We start from the raw sequence: 13,261 nt of genomic DNA, 5'->3' as shown, positions 1-13,261 counted from the left end.
CTGTCATTTTGTAGGTTAGTAAGTACAAGTTTTAAATGCTAGCAAATATAATGTCTGGTAACTATCTATTCCTCATAGCTACTGCCTCTTACTACTTCCTCACATAATCAAAGGGACTAGCTTCATCTCTGAGGTCTCTTTTATAAGGGCATTATCTTGGCTGTATTTTATTGGTGCAACAAAACACCATAACCAAGGAAACTTAGAGAAGAAATAATTTATTGGTTGCTTACAGTTTCTGAGGGTGAGTCTGTGGCCAACATGGCTGATAGGATGGCAACAGAAAAGTAAATTGTTGGAGCAGTAGCTGATAGCTCACATGTCATCCACAAGCAAGAGTCAGAGAGAGTTAACTGGGAATGTCATTGGCTTTGGGAATCTCAAAGGCCACCCCCATTGGCATACCTCCTACAGCAAGACCACACCTCATAATCCTTTTCAAACAGTTCCACCAACTGAGGGCCAACCATACAAATATAGAACCCTATGGGGGGCCATTCTCATTCAAACCACCACAGGCACTAATTCCAAACTTCACTTTTCAAACAGACTGCCTCCTAATATCATTGCCAGAGAGCTTACAGTTTATATGCATTGATGATATTAGCACTTTCAGATCAAAGAGTGAGCATCCCTGGCATTACACCCCAAACAGAATAAGATGTCTTATAGTTCCAACATGTCTAGATTTTTTTGTTTTAAAGGATTTTTCTTTTTGACTCATAGGTACTTCGGGGAGAAACTGCCCCTCTTAAAGAGAATGTCAATCAAGTCAATGACCTTGCTCGCCAGCTTACCACATTGGGCATTCAGCTCTCACCTTATACCCTCAGCACTCTGGAAGATCTGAATACCAGATGGAAGCTTCTGCAGGTAGGCCTGCTGTGAGCATCATTGCTCCTTGGTATAGTAAAATGCCATGTACATAACGTTTAATTGTAAGGAGCAACAAAAGTTACTCATTTTTCCAAGCATATTGCTGTATGCTTTTCATTTCAGCACTTGCAAGGCAGAGCCAGGTGAATCTCTGAATTTCTGGCCAGCCTGTTCTACATGGTGAGTTCCAGGCTAGCCATGGCTATATAGCAAGAATATGTTGCATAAGGGTAATAATTTGATATTCATAATGGCATGTGGATTTGTATTGTTTTTTTTTTTCGAGACAGGGTTTCTCTGTGTAGCTTTGGAGCCTATCCTGGCACTCTGGATACCAGGCTGGCCTGGAACTCACAGGGATCCACCTGCCTCTGCCTCCCAAGTGCTGGGATTAAAGGTCTGCACCACCAACGCCCAGCTGATTTGTATTGTTTGATAAGCCCTTATGTTACTAAACTCAATTCAGAAATGTCTGAAAGCTAGAGTTCAGTATGTCTTGTAAATACATGAAAGACAGTGGTGAACCACAATGGAGGAACTGAATTACTAATAGACAATTCCTTTGTGATGGTGTTGCTTGGATTCTGAAAATATCCATCCCTTTGCAATTCTCTTTGAATAAAGAGTCAATAGTGTGGAATAAATTGTCTTAAGAAGAACAAGTAACATATCATAATTCCATACATAGAAGTTTTTCATAGGTTTGTATAGTAAATATAGGGAATGGGCATGTGTTCCAGGTGTCATTTACTTACTGTGGCACCTTGGACAATTTACTGAAGCTTTCTGTCCTTTAGCCTTTCCTCTAAAAGTTAATAGAATTCTCTACATTGTGCATTTTGTGTGTTAGGATAAATAAGTCACAATATTAGTATAATAATGAGTCATTGAAACAGAACTTGTTTTAAGGTACCCTATACATGCTAGATCTTGATGTTATTGCAATTATTACTATGAGGATAATACACAGACTTGGGAATCTGACTGATTAGCTATGTGTCATTTGTGCCATTTAACCTCTATGGTTGTCAGTACCTTCATCTACAACATAGATGCAATAATGTTGAATGATCTAATTCACACAGGTTTTAGAATAGCATTTGCCTTACAATGGGAACATAGAAATGGCTATAGTGGTAGTGTATATTTCCTCTACAAAGGACATTGTGTTATGTCTCCAAACTATAAAACTGATTTAGCCATAAAATTAGAGACTTATATTTTTCTTTTCCAATTTCATAGGTTACAGATTGTATACTCCTGTGACTAGAAAGAAACTAGGCTTGAAAGTATTTGGCTTCAAAGTTTTGATAATGAAAAAATGATAAACCAGGTTCCTCTGCCATCAATGGTCAATTTGAGAGTATGATTAAAAGTCCACTTACAGAATTGCTGGATCTTTAACTAAAATAAACAAATAAGTTTCAAATTCCAGACCCATTGAGATCTTATATAATTTAATTTTTGCATGATAATCACAAAATATTCATATGGCATATTGTTATCTGTGGCATTGACAATACTGGTAAGTGATATGTCCTTTCGCCCCATGGTAGTTTGGTACTATTAAAATCTTATCAGTTTAATCCTTAAATATATATTTTATTTAAAGCATAAATGAGTAAAGTGATGAGTGTCCAAAGGAATCCAAAGGTCACATTTGTTCTGTTCAAGCATTCTTGGATTGAATTTTCAATTTTCCTGTAAAAGGCTAAGTGTTAACGTTTGTGTTTCAAAATGTAGTACAAGATTGGTGACAGCTGCATATAGATTTATGACTGAGGTCAAAAGAGTATGAATGATAGGAATAACTCCTTTGAATCAATGCTCCGTGGGCCAGACATAGCAGTGTACCCTTTAATCCCAGCATTTGAGAGGCAGAGGTAGACAATCTCTGTGAAATCCAGGCAAGGCTGCTACACATAGTGAGCTTCTGGACAGCCAGAGCTACATACTGAGATTCTGTCTCAAAAATAAAAAGCAAACAAAGAACCAATGCTGTGTAAGCTTGAGATTATAACTCAGTGGTAGAATGCTTACCTAGAAAGTACCAGGTCCTGGGTTATAGCCACAGCACCACAAAATCCTTTATGATCCAGTCAAGTTATGCTATTTATTTGTAAAGCATAAGAAAAATATTAATAGTTTAATTTTACACAAGGATGCGATCGTAAGTACATGGAAATTTATGAAATGAGATTGTGGACTGTAGAAAAATAGTACAGTCTTTATTGGGTTAATTGTTAACATCTCTAAGCTACAATTCTTATTTTTGAAACATAATAATTCAATTTGGCATTTCTATGATCCTGTATCTGAGTAACAGGAAGAGAGTCACATGACAAAATTTAGTTTAGAACCAATGATGATGCTTCTTTTATTCACATCATAATATATATGTAGCTATTTGCAATTACATTACTTCTTCCATAACTCTAAACCTTTTATCTTGAGGCTATATAGACATAGACTTCTCATGTTAAACAATTTATTCAGTATTTGGTTCATGCTTCTCCTGTACGTAGTGAGTTTAATGCTTTTATTTTTAGGATAACTTTAAAGATATCCTTAGAAAGTATGTCTAGCAGAAAGTTGATGAACCCAAGATTTTGATTTACACATAACTGAGTCAAGTCTATTACATACTTTATTTACTGTTAAGTTCTCACCACACTGCTATGTAACTCTAGTTAGTCATAAATGTGATGCATTATTCAGAAAGGAAACAAGGCAAATAGAGAAAACTATCCATGTGAATGAAAGTTCATGCCTCTGACATTTGTAGGAAACACTATCTCTGTTGATTATTGCCAGGCTATGTGTGCCCCTCTTCACTGCTGCAGCTCATAGGTGTCACAGCTGAGTGGGATTGTTGGTTGCTTTCCTCCTTTGGAAGTTTGTGTAGGAACTTTTGGTACCATGAAATCTTGTTCTCAGTGGGCGGGGAGTTTCAGGTTAGTTCCAGATCTGCTTCCCAAAGTCCATTGTCCAAAGTGACTTCTGAAAACAGGAGAAATGGTATTCCTCAGTGATGATTCCTCAGTTGGTCATCCAATACAAAGTCATCATCCCTGAGATCACATACATAGAAAATAATGTTAGAGGGAGTGAGAAAATTGTGTTAATATATTTAGGAATATATCCGCGCGCGCGCGTGCGCGTGTGTGTGTGTGTGTGTGTGTGTGTGTGTGTGTGTGTGTGTGTGTAACAATTTTAAAAGGAGGACATGAATTTTAAGAGAGCAAGATGGGCTTAAATTGGAGGGATTGAAGTGAGCAAAGGGGGAAATGATATCATTATATTAAAATTTTATTAAAAATAAAACATAGTTCATAGTGCAAAAATGGATATTACTATCAAACAATTACATTCAGTTGTAGGTGAAGAACTCAGTTATATTATGTCTATCCTACATTTAGAAGAATGCATGTCAAAGTAGGGAATTCGCCAGCTTCTGTTCTGGGAAGCTTGTGTTCACCATCATTGTGGCTGCATAGGTGTACAGAATACAGAATGTAGTCACTTATGGTGCTTTATCTGTTGACAAATATCACATTACAAGCTACGTACAAGTTCACTTTTTTTTCTGCCAAGACAAAGAAACATTGAAAACAGTTGAAGTAGTAGAAAGGCATATATAGTTGTGAGAAAATAAAAAGTCCTAGAATTTGGGAAAAAATGATGCAAGAGAAAGAATGGAGTTACATGCTGTCTGACTTTACCTTTTTTGACATCAGACTATCTTGGGTTTAGTTACTTGACAAATTAATTTCTCCTGAAAAAGAAAGCCATAGTTGTATGCTATCTGTATAGAAGATCACTGAAATGGTTGAGACATATAACAAAGACAGGTGTGACCATCAATAGCAGAATAAGATCTAGCCGTCATTTACCTGTGTCTAGAAATAGTGAATTAAGAAGCTTCCAAATGTATTATGAAGCCAGAAAAAGAAGTACAAGACACTTGTTTCATTGTTTTAGATTTTCTGTTGGAATAAAATCCTATTTTCTCCTTTCAGTGTGCATTGGTATGGATGTTCCTACTTGTATCATTGGCAGGCTATTTAAGGTGTTGCTTTATTAAGTACTCTCAGATACTTTCTCACAATCCTTGTAGCATTCCAATTATGTATTGTAAGCACATATTATAATTATTCACCCTCATAAGTGAGGAAATTGAGACCTACAAACATAACACAACTGCAATCACATTGAGTGTAAAGTGTCACAAGATCTGAATCGGATCCTCAGAAATGGTTTGTGATATTTCCTTTCTTTAAAGTCCCATTGAACTTGGGATTAACAAAGTCATACTTTAAGCATATTTTGGACAAGAAAAGTGTGAAATACTTGATGAAATGCTTGATGTTTTTCCAAACTTAGACTCCTTTAAAAATAATTCTTGGGTATAATAACATTGAAATCTTCCTTTAACAAAACAATGGATTAATAAACCCAGTTCTGTGTACCCTTAAAATCACACTTCCTTCAAATATAAAATTTTAAAGAAACTTATTCCTTATTGCCTTTACAACTTAGCAACTATATTAAAATCCAATGAAAGTTATATTAAGTCAACTCTTAAAGTATAACCAATCCTAATATTTAGTCAAGTACAAATGAATATCAAAAATCAAAAGAAAGGAAAGTTAAAACTAGAGCCCTTTTCAATTTTGAAGTAATGTGCATACACTGAGTGGCATGGCCATTTACTTTATTCATCATGGAAGGGACTAGTTTACCATCTCTGTACTCATGAATAAATCCATGTATGACAACAGCAAAAAAGATGAAAATATACTGTAACTTAAAAAATATGTGCTACATTAACCATAAGGAATTACAGAATGGGAAAATAAATTAATTATTATGAAGGCATTTCTAGGCACAAAATTATTTCAATATATTAAAGAACCATGCTATTAACAGAGTATATTTTATGAGGTTTGCTCACATTCCTCTGATAACATGCACAAATAGTTGTTCTCTTCCTGCATACCACTATAGTGTCCCAACATTCTAGGCACTCACATCCTGCATACCCATCTCTGTTTCCATTCTTTCCTTTCACTGAAGTAGCACTGAGTAAGCATTTACTATAAACAGGGAAGGCATGTTAATAATCCTATTTGGTCCATGGACAAATGACCAAAAAGACCTTTCATACCTATGACATTTTAAGAAAATCTTACAAATGTGTGTTTTGCTATTCTCCCCCCAAAGTCCATTTTCCCTCAATTTTTCCATGCCATAAACATTCAGGATACTTGTGTGGCTGCATTTGTTAACTGAAACTGAACAAACAATTGAAATTTCAAAAATGAAAACCAGGCTGGAGAAATAGTTAAATGGATGTTTTCTCTTTCCGTTTTGATGTGACAACATGAATTCAAATACCTAGAACCTGTATAAAATCCAGACATGTTAGCAATTATATGAAATGCCAACAGTCCTAAGACAAGATAGGAGTTGGAAATAAAAGAATCTGCAGAAGCTTGCAAGCAGCTAGCCTAATATATCCAGTGGTGAAAAACAAGAGATCCTGCCTCAAACAAGTTTGAAGACCTTGTCTGACACCCAGTATTATCCTCAAATCTCTATACGTGTGTCAGGTCATTCATGAATCCACATGGACACCCAAAACATGAACATATATGCATATGGCACAAGTCACACACACACACACACACACACACACACACACACACACACACACACACACACACACACACTCTAATAAGTAAAAAGTTTAAAACCAACAAAAACAGGCGTATTTTTGGTGACAGATTTTCTAGGCACTTCTTTGTGTATTTTTTATCATTGTTGAATATAGTTTCTAATCCTACAAATATGTTGGCAGATCTTAACACGTTCTTCCCACTTTTCTTTTTAGTACTGATTCTATACTAATTCCTTTGTATTGTGGACTCCCTTCTAAGCAGGAAGCCTAAATGAGCTGCACCATCGGCTCTAGCTAACTACATAGGCCCTATTGCTTTTAAGATAAGCAGAGGACACCCAGCCTCTCTCACTTCAGAACTACTAAGGAGTATTTCTCATGGTATCTGCCTAGCATATCCTCCATTGATTTCTTTCTTAGGCTAGACTTAAAATGTCTTTGAGATTAAACAAGAGAACTCAGTCTGAGGCTATTCTCCATGGAAGTACTTTTTTTTTCTGTATCCATGGTTCTCAAAATTTAGTGAACATTGTAATTATGTGGAAGGCTGATTAAAATGTTTCACTCAGTCCCCTCATCCAAAGTTTTGAATTTACTAGGACTTTGGTGGTATTTGAGATTCTGTATTTCTAACAAATTCCCAAATGAGATTGACATTGATGTTCCAGGGACCATACTTTGAGGAACCATTGTTCTACATTTAGCACATTCAAGGTAGTCAAGTATAAAATATTTTAAAAAGTCTTCAAAATGTTAGACACCGTGAGTGTTTAAACTCAAACTTGAGAAATGAGACATAACATCATGCAAAAGATTCTGTTCTATAAAAGGTGCAGTGCCATGGAGCCACAGAGACTAAGCACTTAACTTTCCTTTGGCCTGGAAGAGGAAGGTAAAGAGAAACATGAAGAAGGCATGGAATCTTTGAATAAAGTACAATCAATATTATTTGCTACTGTATGGATTTATATTTACTCTATTTCACATTTCACTGTCTAAACTATGTTATACAATGTGGTAGCACATCAAGCTGTTGGGACCTTGAATTTATCCAATTTATAGAGAGACATATTAAAATGTAACATGCATTAAGTATTCAAGGATGCCGGGCTTGGTGGTGCGTGCCTTTAATCCCAGCACTCAGAAGGCAGAGACAGGTGGATCTCTGTGAGTTCACGGCCAGCCTGGTCTACAGAGTGAGTTCCAGGACAGCCAAGGCTACCCAGAGAAACCCTGCCTCAAAAAAAAAAATAAAAAAAAGTATTCAAGGACTTAGTACAAAAAACTGAAATTTCTAAATTGTGTTTTGTAATGCTTACATGTTGAACAGAGAATATTTTACATATTTAGTCAATTAAATTATGTCATCATAAAGTATTTCCCTCCTTTATTCTTTACGGTTTTTAAATCTGTGTATTTTCTTGACGATGAATGGAGTCTGCCTGCCACATCAAACAGAACAACTGACAATGTTGTTTCTTTTGATGTTTCAAATGTGCTTATTAGAACATTTAATATTATTATGTAGCATTTACTCTCTTTTCACTGGTCTACAAAACACTTTTCACAACTTTGTGTAAATAGAAGTTTTAGAGCAAAAGTTTACACTACATCAGTCTCAATAAACCAGGATTTATCACCAGACACATACCAATCAAAGCACGAAGAAATGGTGACTTTTTTTCTGATGTGACTGTATTTGGAAGAAGAGCATACATAGGGATACAGTAACCCTCAGTCTATCTTTTGGGTACTAACAGGAGTTTTAAGTTTCAATAGAGAACAAGAAGTACACAGAATTAAGCCAGTCTGGCTAAGGTGTGGTCTCATCCAACATTGTCTCTTCTCTGGTCCTAGAAGATTATCTGAAAACCTCCTCAGTGCAAAGTTATTTGAAAAAGTTCCTGAGGGAATAGGGTAGCTTGCAAGAGATAATTGCATCTGTTTCAGAAGCAGCCTCAACCGCAAAGGGAAAAAGTTCTGTTTTGTGAGATTCTGGTGTTCTGGGAATCTAAGATAACTCAATTGGAAAAGTTAATAATAATAACCTATGTGGTGGTTTGAATGAGAATTGTCCCTTATAGGTTCAGGCATTCAAACACTTGGTCCCCATTTGGTAGTGCTGTTTAGAGAGAGTATAGAGAGGTTCACCCTTGTTAGAGGAAGCATGCCAGTGGCTTTTAGAGTTCATGGCTTCAACCCACTTGTAGTTTGCTCAATGTTTTGTTACCAGTTAAAGACTTGAATCTGCTTGTTCCAGAACCTGCTACCATGCACTACCCCCATTATGAACTCTTCTCCTAGTATCACAGACATAAATAAACTCTTCCTTCAGTAAGTTGCCTAGACCATGGCATTTTATCACAGCAACAGAAAAGTGATTAATACAACCTACCTTTGTGCTTTGAGCCAAAGGAGACAAAAAGTCATAAAAAATGGAAGTACTAATGCCAGTTATTTTTTTCTGATTCTAGTTTCTCAGTAGTCCCAAGAAAGGAGTCAATGTTTTCCTGTAAAAGCAGCCTCCAATTGTCTGCTTTGATAGCAGGGCTCAAAAATCACCTGGAGAAATGATCAGAACACCCCCAGAGAGTCATTTGCTCTCCCAAGAACCCTGTGAGTCTGTATTTCTCTGAGACTTTTGGGAGATACTATTACTCTGTGACTATGGATAGAAAAATCCCTCTTACACTATGGATCATAGAATTTTACAGAGAAGCACAAAAATGTATTTTGTATCTTGAATATAAAATGGTCTTACTCATATACCACTCATTTTATGAAGAAATCACTTGTGTCACTAACACAAATTTTAAGCAGCTAGTCACTTTTTCACAATCTAAAGATGCTAAACAACAGTTCTGTCATGTGATGATCCTGCTGTCTTGAGAAGGTTAGTGAAAGATTTATGTAGTTAGAAGAAATTGGAAGCTATTCTTCCAGCTCAACTATCACAACAATATGTAAGGAAAATAACCCCAATACATTCTAAATGAAGGTTTGCTCTTCTAAAAGATTTCGATTTGCAGAGGCAAGCCTGATGTGCCTACTGACAGTTTTAAAAATGTTGACAGTAAAGGAAATGAAAAGAACAAAGAAGAAGGAAGAATGTGCTTGTTTTTGAAAAGGTTAGGTCAGGAAGGATTTGTTGATATTAGGAGCAGAATGACCCGTGAAAAAAGAACAATTAAGTTCTAGGAAAACATGTTTTCAGTAGAGAGAACAATCCTTTATGCTTGACCTCAACTGTGTTAAAGAAAAAAAAAAAACAGGAGGAATTGAACAAGGCTCTTTTAAGAGCTAAAGAAGGGTGTAAATCTTAATGTTTAGGAGAGTTGATATGCAAGTCAAGGCACATGGTTAAGCTTCTGAACTTCTGTTTTCTAATTCTTTTACAATTACTATACTTCATTCAAGAGGAATTGTTGTTGAACTTGGTCAGGTAGCCTGGAAAGTGACGTAGCACATATGTTCCAAAACCTGTGGTAAGAAGACCTGAATTTCAACATCATTCTCTGTATTTTTTAAGGCCTTGAGGTATGTAAGACTTTAAGGCCAAAAGTGAATGATGTAGTAGGAAGCATGACAGAATCAAATTATATGAAGTACAAATGCCATCAGAAAGCATAGAAACCTTGATGGAGCTGAAGAGAATGAAAGACATATTATTTTCTTCAGAAATTTTATAATGTGAACCTGAATCATTATGAAGTATTATACTTGATGACTTAGATCTTTATGCATACTATTTAATGTCTAATTTATTTCAATCAAGAATTAATTTTGCTAATTCTAAAATGAGTGATTACAGTAATAAGTATTCTGTTATTATTTCAAGTGAAATATCTCCCTACTAAATATGTTTACACAGCAAATTTATTTCCTTAGGAATTCATGTTTTACTTTCCTGATGTCTGAAATTCCTTCTTAAAAGATGTGTGTGTGTGTGTGTGTGTGTGTGTGTGTGTGTGTGTGTGTGTGTGTGTGTGTGTGTACTTCTGAGTACATAAATTTCCCATAGTGTTTTTATCTGTCTCTTGTTCCCCAGATGATTTTTGCCCTTGACTTCATTTTTTCAGTGCTTTATTCTTTGTTGTGCTTCTCTCTGCAGTCTGACCTTTTCTGACCTGGAGTTTGACCCCAACCGCCCTTTCTTCTGCATTTGTTTGCCCTGGTTGTTTTCCTCATTGCTTTTCCCATTCCCACTGCCCTGCTGTGTGTGAAACACTCCACCAGCAGCTGCTCCCAGTTCCCATGCTACGTCATGCCCAACATTCAAAGAGCTGCTGTTCTCACATTTCCACTAGCAAGACACCCCCGCCTCCGCCTCCACTGTACATTCCTGGGGAAAGGAGAAAAGGGCCTTTTTCAGGGCAGATGAATAGCTGCATGCTAAAGGCAACTCTGTTGGGAGGATAGAGAGAAGCTTGCAAAATTCAGAAGTGCTATTTTAGAAGATAAATGCCACAAAGTGGCTTTCGAATTATTGTATTTTTAGACTACTACTTCTTTATTTTCATAAATTCTTTTTTCTCCATTTTTAATTTAAGTTAGAAACAAGATTGTTTTACATGTCAATCCCAGTTCCCTCTCCCTCCCCTCCTTCTCTGTCCCCCCAACTACACCCTACCTATCCTGTACCCTTTCTGCTCCCCAGGGAGGGTGAGGCCTTCCATAAGTGGTCTTCAGAGTCTGTCATATTCTTTGGGATAGGGCTTAGGCCCTACCCTATGTATCAAGGCTCAAGGAGTATCCCTCTACGTGGAATGGGCTCCCAAAGGGATAATTACTGTTCTACTACAAGAGGCCCCATAGATTTCCAAGGCATACTCACTGACACCTATGTTCATGGGGTCTGCATCAGTTCCATGCTGTTTTCCCAGCTATCAGTCCAGGGACCAAGAGATTCCTCCCTCGTTCAGGTCAGCTGTTTCTGTGGGCTTCACCAGCATGGTCTTGACCCCTTTGCTCATCACTCCTCCTTCTCTGCAACTGGATTCCAGTTCAGTTCAAGGTTTAGCTGTGAGTGTCTGCTTCTACTTCCATCAGCTACTGGATGAGAGCTATAGGTTGGCATATAAATTAGACATCAACCTCATTATCAGGGGAGGGCATTTAAGGTAGCCTCTCCTCTGTTGCTTAGATTGTTAGTTGGTATCATCCTTGTAGATCTCCAGACATTTCCCTAGTGCCTGATTTCTCTTTAAACCTGTAATGGCTCCCTCTATTATGGTATCTCTTATCTTGCTCTCCTCTATTCGTCTCCCAACTCAACCTTCCCAATGACCTTAAAATAATGATTTTTATGGCATAAATCATCCTGTTGCTTAATGTATCAATTTAATAAGGTAATAATAATATACTAAAAATAGTCATAAAATGAATTATAAAAGTTATTATATTACAAATAGAGCCTTTTCAAAAAGTCATATTTACTTGGCCAATGAATTATCACATTATAAATTAGAAAAAAAGGTGTTGCTGATATTATGCATTGTTGAAATTAGTAATGAAAAAATGTCAAGAACTTACTGTGTGCCACTTTCTATTCTGAATACCTTTATGTCTCACAATAAGTCTATGACATGGAAACAGTTCTGATCCTGATTTTATAGTTGAGAAAAATAAGGTAACTGGCCTAACTCAGTAAGGAGAGCTAGGACTTGAATCTGGGGAATCTGACTGATGAACCTGTCAAAACTAGTAACAGTACTGTATGGCTGATATAGTTATTGAATGAAAAAAATGGAAAGAAAAGGAAAGGCCTTTTGCACCTAGGTCTGGTGGAGGAGAAAATTTATTGTATATAAAATGGAGCATTTAGGTAGAGGCAGGGACATCTGGTAGAGTCCAAACGGAGCTGGGCCATATGGGGAGAAGTGGGGAGAGGAGAAGGGAGAGGGAGAGAGAAGGGAACTAGGCACAGCAACCAAGAGACCAATAGTAGAAAAAGGGTGGGTAACCCAAATGTCTGTGTTACATAGGGAAGAGCCTCTGAGGGAAGGGCAGCCCAGCACCTGTGCGGGAGAGTTCAGGGTAGAAGGCCAGCCACACCGTGTAACAAGTAAGAACTGTGGGATGCTGGGACAATCTGCTAGCCAGGGCTACTTTTATATGTAAAATAGGCACCTCAGTCCTGATTTGAAACTTAACAGATTTGGGTCGAAGAGACAATACTTTCTCTTCATTTATAATGTAAACTTTTATTTGTAACCTTGTGAAGAATCCACTGTATCACAAGCAGAGGAGGGGCTGAAGAGGTGACTCATTGCCAGTATTCGCCTAGCAAATACAACATTCTAGGCTCCAGTTCAGGAACTGGAGTGGAAAGAACGAGCATTAAAACAATGGGACTTTTATATGAATCTCAGCCCATAGTCTTGGAAACAGTCTGTGTAACCCAGAGCCTCAGTCAGTCACAGATTTAAAAGCATAGCCACTGTCTGCAGATGCAGATGAGTTTAATGGTCCTTCTCTCCCTTAAATGAGTAGCCAGCCATTCATTTAGTGATCCAGTCAATACATTTTATCTGGATTTACTCTTTGCCAGGGTGTATATAGGGATAGGGACAGAAAAACCCTCATAGAGGTTAAACTTTGGTGGAAAAGCAGACACTCATTCTTTTAATCCCTCCTATAATCCTCACAAATTTTAATAAGTGTATTGAAAACATGGAGGACAGTACATAGAGTAAGGATGAGAAA

The 13,261-nt window shown here is 37.0% G+C and overlaps 1 protein-coding gene across 3 annotated transcripts in view; it reads left to right on the top strand.

Annotated features, from left to right (window-relative positions):
- Dmd (dystrophin) overlaps window positions 1-13,261 on the top strand; it is a 1,637,847-nt gene that overhangs the window by 1,302,431 nt on the left and 322,155 nt on the right. For all 3 annotated transcript variants that reach the window (XM_035449892.1, XM_035449894.1, XM_035449893.1), the window contains one exon: window positions 727-873. In XM_035449892.1, coding sequence (XP_035305783.1) covers window positions 727-873 — 147 coding nt within the window. The remainder of the gene's footprint in view (window positions 1-726; window positions 874-13,261) is intronic.

This window comes from Cricetulus griseus, chromosome X (genome assembly GCF_003668045.3).
Source record: "Cricetulus griseus strain 17A/GY chromosome X, alternate assembly CriGri-PICRH-1.0, whole genome shotgun sequence".
Taxonomy (NCBI): Eukaryota; Metazoa; Chordata; class Mammalia; order Rodentia; family Cricetidae; genus Cricetulus; species Cricetulus griseus.
The sequence above is the reverse complement of the archived record's forward strand: the minus strand, read 5'-3'. Positions and strand labels throughout refer to the sequence as shown.